General features: G+C 42.6%; 1 protein-coding gene across 1 annotated transcript in view; it reads left to right on the forward strand.

Moving 5' to 3' along the window:
- Positions 1-6,351: 6,351 nt before the first annotated feature.
- The window catches only part of LOC149281939 (protoheme IX farnesyltransferase, mitochondrial-like), a 35,734-nt gene continuing 29,139 nt past the window's right edge, over positions 6,352-12,946 (forward strand). The window contains exons 1-2 of the mRNA XM_089498836.1: positions 6,352-6,469; positions 11,623-11,753. Of these exons, the coding sequence (XP_089354962.1) occupies positions 6,352-6,469; positions 11,623-11,753 (249 nt within the window). The remainder of the gene's footprint in view (positions 6,470-11,622; positions 11,754-12,946) is intronic.

Here is a 12,946-nt window from a genome sequence, read left to right on the forward strand (position 1 = left end):
ATGCACCCCATGATTTTATTTGCCTTAGCAGCAGCTGCCTGACACTGGTCGCTACAGGTAAATTTACTGTTAACTAAAACTCCTAAGTCCTTTTCCATGTCAGTCGTCCCCAGTGTTTTCCCATTTAATACATATTCCCAGCCTGGATTTTTCTTCCCCATGTGCATAACCTTACATTTATCTGTGTTGAACCTCATCTGCCACATCCCAGCCCAAGCCTCCAACCTATGCAGATCCATTTGTAATCGTGCGCTGTCCTCTATTGTGTTAACCACGTTACAGAGCTTAGTATCGTCTGCAAAGATTGATACTTTACTATGCAATCCCTCTACAAGGTCATTAATAAATATATTAAAAATAGGACCCAAAACTGACCCCTGTGGTACCCCGCTGGCAACAGTAACCCACTCAGAGTATGTACCATTAATAACCACCCTCTGTTTCCTATCACTGAGCCAGTTACTTACCCACATACACACATTCTCCCCCAGCCCAAGCATTCTCATTTTATGTACCAGCCTTTTATGTGGCACCGTATCAAATGCTTTGGAAAAATCAAGATATACGACATCCAGCGATTCACCCCGATCCGGTCTTGAGCTCACCTCCTCATAAAGGCTGATCAGGTTAGTTTGACCGATCCCTTGTAAACCCAATGCTGATATGGAGTCATACACTTATTTTCATTGAGATTCTCCAAAATAGCATCTCTTAGGAAACCCTCAAACAGTTTACACACAACAGAAGTTAAACTAACAGGCCTATAATTCCCCGGGTCACTTTTTAAAATTGGAGGAAGGATTTGCACCGAGCAGAGCGGTCAGGCAGCTGCTGCAACAGTTGATTTTGGTGAAATGTTAAATGTCTTTTTATTGTTTCGGGTGTGCGTCACGCTGATGGATCCCAGTCCAGAGAATACAGGGCAGCAGCTGGATGCGGTGTCGTCGGCAGTCCGGCCGGCTGAAGTCTGCCTTCTGGCGTGGGTGGCGAAAGTTTCGGAACGAAGCCGGTGAGACTCATAATTCTTTCACCGCCTCACGACAATATTCTGTATCTATCGGAAAGGATGTTTAATTCCATGTAAACGTTTTAGAAACCTATCGAATATTTCTCCTTGAAGAAAATGTGTAAGTAAAATGTTTAAGTTCTTAGCAAGTCTATCACCAAAAGTAATTTCACAATCATCAGAATGATGTGTGTTTTGTAAAAAAAAATGTATAGAATGACATTTAGTTGTGTGCCTAAATTGTATTAAACAATACCTCTAGAGTATCCCTGTTTAGTTTTGCCAATCTCTGTCCCAAACCCCTGTGCCCCTTTTTCCTCCCCTCATGCCCCACGTTTCTAGGAGGTCAGGGTGTTTGCTGGGTATGAGGGAATCGCAGGGTTCTACACCCCTAAAAGCCCTGATAATGTGTATAGAAACAGCAGGAAACGGCTTTATACATTAAACGGGGTAAATAATATACAATATTCACAATGGATCAATCATTTCATATTTTTGGAGCATTTGCACAAAATAAGGATGAATGAAATACCCTAGACCATGAGAATTGTTTTTCTGTAGCAGTTTTATTTTCTACTCTGGTCTTTACTCCCAGAACCCCTATAGTTAAAAAGGGTCTTTCTGTACGGCGTAGGGGGGGGGGCCTTATCTGCTGTCATATTCTTATTCATATTCTATTTTATGTCTTTTACATTTCTTTATTTAAAAACAGCTAAAAAATAAACAGAACTTTCAGAGAGGCCGTTCAACAAAACAGGTACTGTACCCCTCCTGTGTGCCTCCTTCATTCAAGCTGCAGCCTCATAGTGGGCTCTGTGTTACGGAACTGCTCGGTGCCAGCGTTTATCCCATAAAATCATCTGAATGCCTTATACTGTTAGCAGGCATTTCAATCCCCCGAAAAAAAGGCTGCAGTGATAACAAGCCGGGCCCTGCATGGAAACGTTTCATTAAACACTGGCTCACTGATATGAGTTCAGAGGCAAAGGAGACATTCATGGGGGAGCTCCTTGCAGGGATTTATAAAGGTTGGGGACATGGTGGGAAGATGTTGTCAGAAGGACATTGCTTTCAGGGCCGCTGAGTACAGTCTGGATTCCAATTTAGATTTTAAAGCATGTGGGCAGAAATGTCTGCTTTGCTGGTAAGTCAGAGTGAGCCTAGAGTTAGTGCCCCCCCCGAAACTAAAACACAGGCACATACATTCACCTCACTCCAACACCAAACCCTTACACACACTACCCCCTTCTTCTCCATCCCACCACTAACAGTGGGTTCACCTTGGACATTTAAACACCATATCCCGACACACACACATGCTCACACCACATACTAACACACATGCTCATGCTAACACTATACACTAACATACATGCACACTCTACTGCCATACAATAACACACACACCTACAAACACAATTACACATACACACTCATTCTCTCTAACATCATACACGTCCATACACACACATGCTCTCACCGTTATCCATGCGGTTCACACAGCTCTCCTTCCCTGTTCCTTCGCTCCCTCTTACCTCGTCTGGATCCGTTTTCAGTGCAGTTCAGCCTCCTTGTGCAAGCTGTTGCCTGCTGTGACATCACTACGTTTCGCCATATTCACATTTAGATGCCAGGGTCGCACTAGTTCTATTAGCATTACTAAGTTGATGGGATGGTTGAAATATACGATTGCAGGTTTTTCCAATTAAATACAAGTAAAGGACATAATTAAAGAATTAGGACAGGTTATATCTCCATATAAACTCTTCTGGGGGGGGGTGATTCATATCATCGGATTAGCTGGTACCCTTTCAACAAGCAAAACTTCTATGGAAATGTCAAACCGATTTTGTATTGGGCTAATTACCATGTAGCCACTAGCAGGGATTAAATTTTATAGCACCGGCAGTCCGATTTAAATCCAAAAAGCATAACTGCTTTAATAATGCGGCCTTCACTTTTAAAGGTCAGGAGCAGCCAGTGATGATTCGAGGTCCGTCCGCGGTGACATTACACCAGCTCCCTTTAATTCCTTTTCCGAGCAGCTAAACGATAATGTCTACCTGGTATTCCGCAGGGAGCAGGGATTCATCATTTAAACTTTAAATAAAACTCTCGTGTCCTCGGATGGGATTGGAGAACATTCACAGAATAAAAGGGCTGCGGGTCTCGCTGGTTGGGAAATGGTTAATGTATGACTTATCCTCGGAAACGATTACATTATTATTCAAATAGAACATCTCTATTTTTATGGCTTGTAGAAAAAATGAAGTTTGAAAAGGAGAGTAAAATATATATTCAACCAACAAACAGTTTTAATAAGAATTAAAATAAAGTTTAATAAAATGTATCAAATAGTAACTGTTTTTGGACTATCGCCTCTAAAAGTTATTCTTTAGTGATTTATGTATCTGCATCATAGGCCACAGCGCTGCACGGGGGGGGGGGGGGTGATTCTGCTTCCAGATTAAAGCAGATCTGTTACTTTTCCTAAATTCCATATTTATAGTTCTATAAGTTAATTGCTGTTAATTTTTTGAGGCAGCAGAAAAGAAAGAGGTTCATCCCATATATATTATATAAATATATTTTTATATATTTATATATGCATATTTATGTGTATTATATATTTATATGTATTATATATTTTTATATATATATATATGCGGTATTTATACGTTTTATACATTTATATGTATATATATATGTATTATATATTTATATATATTTTTATATTTATATATATTATATATTAGAAGGTTTAAATAAAACTCATGTGGATACTTTGACCCCTTTTATGCCTTAAAAGCTGAATGTTTTGAGAAATAAATTATCTTAAATAGCTAATCCATCAAAACAATTACTTAGAATACATTTAACCCAAACTATGACTAACTGCTAATGGTACTTTTGGGTAATCTCCCTTTAATTCTATGGGTACGTTGAAAAGATAGAATTCCAAATTAGGATGCCTTTTCTAGATGTTTTTTTAATTTTTTTTCTTCCACCACAAATCTCCTGACGCAGGAAAACATGTTGTGTAATGGTGTGGAACGCACCATCTATCGATTTAATGAGACATGCCAGGTTTTTTTTACATTTTCCCCTAAATTAAAATTTGCATTAAAAAAGATGAATGTGTTACCTATGGTAAACAGAAGCCATTTACAGATTAAAGTATGCAAATAGACTCTTTTTTGGCCCTTAATATGCGTTTTAGCCGTGGGCCGGCGGGAGACTGAGGATTTTAGGAAGTAATGCCCTAAAATTATTATGTAAAGTGAATTAATATGGTTCAATTAAGTTTAATCGCTGCCGTGAGATGCATCACAAGTGGAAGATGTCGTCGTTTAAAGCTTTCTTAGCCCTTCTAAAGACAAATTGCAGAAACGTTAACTCTGGATTCAGAAAGACAAACAGACGCACGTAACGTGTATACCTGGGTCGTAGTTACATAGCAAGGTGGAGAAAAGACAGACGTCCATCAAGGTCAACCTATTCATTGGCTTTTATGACCTCATAAGTATTCAGCATAATCCATAGGGTAGAAGCTTTTTAATTAAGATTATATCTCCCTAAATACCATTTCTTGCCACAAAGTGATCCTGTTGTCCACGGGCAGCGCATTCCAGAGCTTTACAGCCATTGCTGTCATCAATGATTGTTACTTTGTAACCTGTACCTGCTCTGTCTGTGAGGTTAAGGTTTCCCCTGCAGGATTTTTACTCTTATACTCTTGATATTTGTTAATTATTGAGAATTAATATTTGTTTGTAATGAGCAGCCTCGGGGAAAGAGTAGGAACATTTTATTGGTTTCCGTAATTAATGCTTCTTGCTCAGGACATGGCCCCAGAACCCTCATTCCTTCGCACCATAATTCCTCCGCACGCAGAAAACGCAACAGCTTCTTAGCATATCTTCTATGGAAACTAAAATGTATGAAACACGGCAGCGGTGTACACGGTGCTTCACCACGATTATAGTTTAATACTGAGAGGCGGCCCTGGATCCGTGGTTTTATTTGGGAAATGTGTTAATACAGATATGTAATTAATACTATATTGTCTTCTACACAACTCCATCTCTGCCGCGATAACCAACTAACATTCATTGATATCGTTTTGACATGGTTTTAGTAATATATAGAGATATGTATATATATTTAATAGTGTGTAAATATATACATATAATGTATGTCTTTATATTTTATATGTATATGATATATATATGTATGATATAGTGTGTAAATATATATATGTGATGTATATGATATAGATATATATAATGTATTTCTTTATATTGTATATGTGGTGTATGTATAAAATATAGATATGTATATATGATATAGTGTAAATATATATATTTCTTTATATTGTATATGTGGTGTATGTATGTATATAATATATATTTCTTTATATTGTATATGTGGTGTATGTATAAAATATAGATATGTATATATGATATAGTGTGTAAATATATATTTCTTTATTGTATATGTGGTGTATGTATATAATATAGATATGTATATATGATATAGTGTAAATATATATTTCTTTATATTGTATATGTGGTGTATGTATGTATGTATATGACATAGATATATATAATGTATTTCTTTATATTGTATATGTGGTGTATATGTATATGATATAGATATATATATTGTATTTATATTGTATATGTGGTGTATGTATTTAATATAGATATGTATATATGATGTAGTGTAAATATATATATTTCTTTATATTGTATATGTAGTGTATGTATATGACATAGATATATATAATGTATTTCTTTATATTGTATATGTGGTGTATATGATATAGTGTAAATATATATATTTCTTTATATTGTATATGTGGTGTATATGTATATGATATATATATTGTATTTATATTGTATATGTGGTGTATGTATATAATATAGATATGTATATATGATATAGTGTAAATATATATTTCTTTATATTGTATATGTGGTGTATGTATGTATATGACATAGATATATATAATGTATTTCTTTATATTGTATATGTGGTGTATATGTATATGATATAGTGTAACTATATATATTTCTTTATATTGTATATGTGGTGTATGTATATGATATAGAATCACACAGACAGGTGAATTAGGGTTCTCGGCGCCGTGCGCTCCCGTCTGTATAATGACTTACAGTAACCTCAGTAGGGATCGGATGTACGTCACCGGAAACGCCTGACTGACCTCCGGGGCAAGATGGCGGCGCTCATGAAGTAGAGAGGGCAGAGCGGGCACAGAATGAGAGGTACCTGTGAAGGGAGCGGGTACCCCGGGCTGGGAACTAGCGAGCGGAGAGGGAGTAATGCCCGTCACAGGGCGCGACGCCTGCCGGGTATACCCGCAGCAGCACGGGGTGCGGGGCATTCAGAGTGCAGGCGCAGCTGGTCCTGTAATGCCCTCAGTGGGTGGCATTGTGTACAGTGGGGTGGATTTATCGTGCTGTGTGTGTGTGTGTGTCGCACGGGGCTGTGTGTGTGTCGCACGGGGCTGTGTGTGTGTCGCACGGGGCTGTGTGTGTGTCGCACGGGGCTGTGTGTGTGTGTGTTGCACGGGGCTGTGTGTGTGTGTGTCGCACGGGGCTGTGTGTGTGTGTGTGTGTCGCACGGGGCTGTGTGTGTGTGTGTTGCATGGGGCTGTGTGTGTGTGTGTGTGTGTGTCGCACGGGGCTGTGTGTGTGTGTGTGTGTGTGTGTGTCGCACGGGGCTGTGTGTGTGTGTGTTGCACGGGGCTGTGTGTGTGTTGCACGGGGCTGTGTGTGTGTCGCACGGGGCTGTGTGTGTGTGTGTGTCGCACGGGGCTGTGTGTGTGTGTGTGTGTGTCGCACGGGGCTGTGTGTGTGTGTGTGTGTGTCGCACGGGGCTGTGTGTGTGTGTCGCACGGGGCTGTGTGTGTGTGTCGCAGGGGGCTGTGTGTGTGTGTGTGTGTCGCAGGGGGCTGTGTGTGTGTGTGTGTGTCGCACGGGGCTGTGTGTGTGTGTGTGTGTGTCGCAGGGGGCTGTGTGTGTGTGTCGCACGGGGCTGTGTGTGTGTGTGTCGCACGGGGCTGTGTGTGTGTGTGTGTCGCACGGGGCTGTGTGTGTGTGTGTCGCACGAGTTGCGTGTCACTGGCAGCGCCGGGGGGTACGGGTGATGCGCAGTCTGCTTTTATGCGCATGAACCGGTAACGCCGTAAGAGAATTTGGGTGTTCTGTGTGGTGTTTCCGTTCGATAACCTCTGAGTTAATGTGAAACGCGTTGACGGACCCGACGCGCTAAACGTACAGCGGGGCCGCGTCACCGCTGAGCTGCGGTCGGGGGCTGAGTTGGTTTAATGCTTGTGCTGTTACTCGATGGATCCGGGGGCCGTTCGGGTCGTCGGACGTGTTTACGTGTCTCGTGGTCAAGCTCTTCATAGTTTTTGCCCTTCTTGATTAACAAGTTTTGGGTCATCTTACCGTCGCCATAGAGATAAAGCTAAAATGATGTAGGCTTTGTAAATTGATGAGTTGCTGTGCACGTCGGCCGTCGTCTTCACTTATGTTGTCGTCGGTGCCGCGTTGGTCCCTGTCGTCTGTAGGCGAGTTGCTCGATGAACGCGGCCAAAGCCGTCATTCCGTGAATAAACCTCGTTATTAAACGTATTCCTTCAGCAGCATTCTCATTATTCCGGTCATGCAAATAAAACGTGTTGGATCTTATTCCGTGATATTTGCCCGTGTGCCCCGCGCTTCCCGTGCGCACACAGCATCTCCGTTCCATTTATTTATATAGCGCCAGCAGATTCCGTAGCGCTGTTATAACAGTCAGTAACACCACACCCGCACTAACAACTAAACACGGACGTCCGTCTCCAGCCGGCGGTGCGATACGTAATTCTCCCAGGTCATGGAAATATGTGTCTGGTTAAAAAAAACACATAAAGAAGGTTTCAGAATCTTTTTATTATGTGTGATGTCATACATCGTGTTCACTTTGTCACAGCACAGGGCGTTTTGGTTTCTAATACCCGATGCATTCCGCTGGGCGTGCGTGCGTGCGTGTAAGTGTTAGAAACGTAGCAATATGTCTACATCAGAGGTTGTCTATCATCCGAGGGATTTATGATCAGGGAAGCTGTGTATTTATCGGAGCGACTGTGAGTGCTGAGAAGGGAAGCTTCGTATTGACGACTTGAGAGCGTCGATTGGAACATTCATAGTAAATAAAGCCGCCAGCTGCCCCGCTTGGCAGAAACAAATGTTTTGCTCGGTTAACCCATTCTCACCCGTCATCTGCTGATAGATGCAGAATGTTTTCCAGGTCACGTTAAATGCTGATAGGTCACATGTATGTTATCCGTGTGGCTTGCGTGAACAATAACATACTGAGTTGTTTTTTTTTGCTTTTCCTCTACATAAGTTGCCTTTTCTTTTCCGTGTTGTGTCTCTCCTAGCACTGTGTGGGTTAATGAAAGTAAGCCTGCCCTATAAAAATCCTGAGTGTTTTTATTAGCGCCCCGCTACAAATCCAGCCGGCCGTGCGAATATGGAAACTTTCAGAAATCTGTGCTTTCATTCCTCCAGCGTCAGGCTATCTAAACAACCCCGTGAATAATCCGCGCGGCCGGTGAACGCTTCTCAGGATTTTCTGCCCGGAGTAGTGGAAATATTCCTGCAGGATCAAACTTCCACAGATCATAAATTAGCATTTTATTGACCATTGATTTACCGGCTTCGCTGCTTTTTTATGACGTGACAGCTGCCGCCATTAAAATGGCCCTCTTCTCACTTTTGTTTTTAATAAGTGAAATTCTGTAAGCCTGAAACTGCCTTTCTTTATTGTGGGTCTGTGAAAATAAAATAAAATCCGCTCTTCGTTTCTTTAATTTTTTTTTTTTATTTTTTTTTTAAATAAAGCGTTCCCCTAACGGCCGAGTGCTTTCCTTTCCGGCGTGCGTTAAATCATTTTGGGTGATTTTGTTTACTTTTTATGTTCACACAAACATTGAATCGTAGAACCAACCGGCCTCATTCCTTCTAAAAGTGACAATAGGTGGTAAATAATAATTTAAAATCATACACAATAACAAACTGGTCCAGAAGGAGGAGAGGGTCCGGCTCCGGGGAGCTTACAATCTAGTTGGTGGTTGAGTTGAGTGAAGCAGTAGGAGAGGACGGCTTCGATGGGGATGATGGGTCAGGATTGTCTGTAGAGGTTGCTGGTCGTTCAGATCTGTCAGAATGATGGCCGAAAGGTTGTGTTTCTCGGAAAAAGAGTTTAAAATTTGGGAGAAGATGGGATGGGGAAGGGAATTGCAGAGGTCACCCCCCCCCTGAGGTGACCTTGCTTCTTGTCATACCGTCTGCTACATGAAAGCCAGAATCCCATCCATGTGAATCAGGACCATCCATGTAGTCATATCAACTAAGCCTTAAGGGGATATAGGCCAAAACCAGTGGATTTTAATAAATATGACAATCATCATTGTTGGAGTAACCCAAGTAGCCAGGTGGCGCCCAACATCTCCCTGCGCTCTCTTGGCACCTTGTGGAATTATTGCTCTTCATATGTGGATCTATCCTATCCCCTCGTAACATGCGCATACTGTACATGGAGTACACATGGACTGACGGAACGTGTCCTTTATCAGACTTCTATACGCCGTGTCCTTCCTATACCAAGCATGACATGAAATAAAAGCGCAGCGTAACCGGAGATTATCTGATCTTACTGATTATGGAGGTTCTCAAACCTGCTTCCTGGGTCTGATCAAAGTCTTTTTTATCCAGCTTCCTGAGCCTGTATTTGCCGTCTGTGCGCCGGAGTCCGTAACCAACAGCTTGCCCGTCCTGATCTAACACGACCTTCCTTTAATCTCCTGATATAGCCACACTTTGCCCTCTATCGGGGGGGTTTCACCCACAATACCCAGTTTGGCTCTCTGGTGTTGTGACTTTGTGTCTGTGTTAGGGGTTCACGTAGACTTTGCGAACATTTTGCGGCCCGGGCGGATATCGTTTGGATTTAACCCGTTTAATTTAGTTGCCGCGTGCCTAAGAGGAGTCGCACGGTCCGCCTGTTCGATGTTTCGCTTCGTGGCTCGTTCACCTCTGCGCTTGTTTGCATAATTACATAAAATGTCACATTAATCTTTCCAGTGAGGTAACTCACCGCTTGTTGGAATAACAGGGCTCTGTGTTTTCGTAGCAGCAATTTAATTTCCTCACCCTTCCACATCAACGGGCTTTCTGTAAGCCGTGCACTTGGCCGCTGGTTTCGGGAGCGACGCTTGGACTGGAAAAATCCGAGCAAGTGTTTGTTTAATGCCGGGCTAATGATCTTGTGAAAGTGCTCGGCCGACGTGTTTTTACACCAATTACGGCTCGTTCGATGACAAAACAATATCTCATGCGGTGGAAGTTTGCTTTTTCTGGGAAGTGAGAAAGCCCCAGTGTTTTTCCCCAAACCGCTCTTCCATATTCAAAGCTCTGATGAAAAGCCACCATCTGAAGGAAAGCTTTCCATACAGAGAACATTCCTGTAAAGGTTTTCTGCGAGCGTCTTGGGGCGTGCCGGCATCAAAGGGGTCACCGAAACGCTTCCCAGAACGTTCTTTAAGATCGTCTTTCATTTGTGATTTCTTCCCGAGGGGGTAAAGTTCCACGGAACAGTAATGAAGGGAACTAAAAGTTTTTAAATCCCTTCAGCCCCGGCCCCTTGGACTGCCAGAATATCCTAGCGGAATTGCACCGGACGAAAAGGGAACGTTTCATTTTAACACCGTCTCATCCGGTTTCTCGTCTTCTCTCATTATCGCATCTCATTTTAGCAGGGTCGCCACCAAAAGTGTTAATTGGTATCGTGTCTCTCTCACCGATCGTTACTTGAGTTATTTTAACCACCGTCGTGTTCTGCCGGAAGTGCAGATTCTACCCGGGATGGAATGATTGGGGTCTCGTTACACGCGCGCGCGCACAAACAGTTAATAAACTTTGAATGGCGTTAGAAGGAAGCCGATTAACCAATTAACGGTATTTTTGGAACTAAACATAACATTAGAATCGCCATTCCCGCTACTGAGAAGTAACCAAATCATGTTGCATCACGTAATACATTTGTCTCGTTCATAATATTTGGTGGGAACGCTTAATTATCATGTGACGCAACAGCAGCCACTGATAGGTTGTTGCCATAAAAACAAAAAAGGGTTCTTAAAAGTTTCAGTGTTGTTTTCATGCGAGGAAAGAATAAAATGACGTCTAATCTGTCATCTGCTGATGATGCTGATTTGCTTGTCATGCTAGTGAGAGAGATTCACGTTTTGTAAAGGGACAGCACCTTTAACTGACTGACTGTCCCCGACTAGCTCTGGCCGCAGACTATCTCCGTATAAAACAGTTTATTTACTCTTCTCACATTATTTTGGCAAAGGGCCCCGTTGCGGTGAGATTTCTGGAGTTTTGTCGCCAATGCTGAAAATCTTATTCCATTGGAGGGTTTGGGGAAGTTTTCTGTAAATGCTCATAATCTGACACTTATTTCCTTGCGTTTCACATGTGATGCTGTTTCTGTTCGTAGTCTGATTGTCTGACGTTTCTCTTTGTGCCCCTCTTCAGGTTCGGTAGGAACGTGCCTGGCGCACATTCACCGGGTAGTCTTGGTGCCGCCGTCAGCTTGCCGCAGGCTGAACATCTACACGAGGCAGAGGGGCAGCTGGACGGCCATTCATCATCCAGCCAAACGCAAGGTAGGTGTCAGAAGAAGCTGGGGTCCAGCTACCAGTGATTTGCAAACTGGATTAACCCTTCCCCAGCTGCCCCTGACCAGTCTGCTGCTTTAACCCTGTATGTGCATGTCTTTTTCCTGACAATTATGTTCCTTCCCTGTCTGGTGCTCCTGCAGCCATTAGAGAAAGTACGTTCCCTTCTTGCAATAATCTTGTCCTTAGAAGTCTCCTTCCCCAGTTCTAAGAGGGATTCATAAATCTCTGCTAGAATTGCTAACTAGCATGGAGTGGTTTTGTGTGTATGTACGTACGTATGTACTCGACGGAGGCAACCGTTTTCTGGCGCTTGGGTTTGAACGGCTTTGCAAGCACCTCTGGGTCCCTCTAACGATACATAACGTTCCCATCGTAATCTTTAGTTGTCTTTAGATCCCACACTACGTCTCCCACTCGCCCCGGAATCTCCCTCCCCAGATCCAATCTCCATATAACATTTCCTGCCCTGCTTCCGGTTGTCTTTCGCCGGCACTGATGGATATCTTAAAACCCCCACGGTCAGGAGGCAGCATATACTGTGCTTTATTGTATGGATTCCCCTGTCGTCCCATCCGCCGCCCTTATAGTTTGTAATTGTGCGTGCGGCACGGCGTAGATGTTTCGCTGTATTTGCAGAGGCGCGCTTTTCATAAAATGACCATTTATGGAGATAATAAATAAGACTCCGCGTGAAGCTCGTAATTTACTTTGTATCTCGTCTGCATGAAACCCACACAATGTAATTATTATAACTTAATAACTTCCTGAGATATTCCCAGCGGGGCTGTGTGAGGTTAGGACTGAACACTCGGGTTAGAGAGTTAGTGAGGGTTAGTGAGGGGAAGATGAGTATCGTTCGGGACTTTATGCAGTTTCAATAACGTTATTTGAAACGCCTTTTTGCTCTTATCCGTTCTCTTGGATCTTCTGATCGTCTTCCACATGTCTGTGCATAACCTCAGCACTAAACCAGAGGAAAACTTTGTATTTTAAATATCTCTGCCAGGTGAACTTGTCTACCATTGCCATTCTCCTTTTTTAATTATTTTCCAGCCTAGGGCTGAATCATTGGTGGCCGAGAGACTACAATTCCCATGAAGCGCGGGGTAGCCCTGCTCTAGGGTGTGAATCAGTGGTTTTCTGTCTCTGCTCGCTTTTGCTTGTAATGTTGGCAGTGT

This window comes from Sceloporus occidentalis, unplaced genomic scaffold (assembly GCF_023333645.1).
Source record: "Sceloporus occidentalis isolate IW3139 unplaced genomic scaffold, rSceOcc1.0.p SCAF_126, whole genome shotgun sequence".
Taxonomy (NCBI): Eukaryota; Metazoa; Chordata; class Lepidosauria; order Squamata; family Phrynosomatidae; genus Sceloporus; species Sceloporus occidentalis.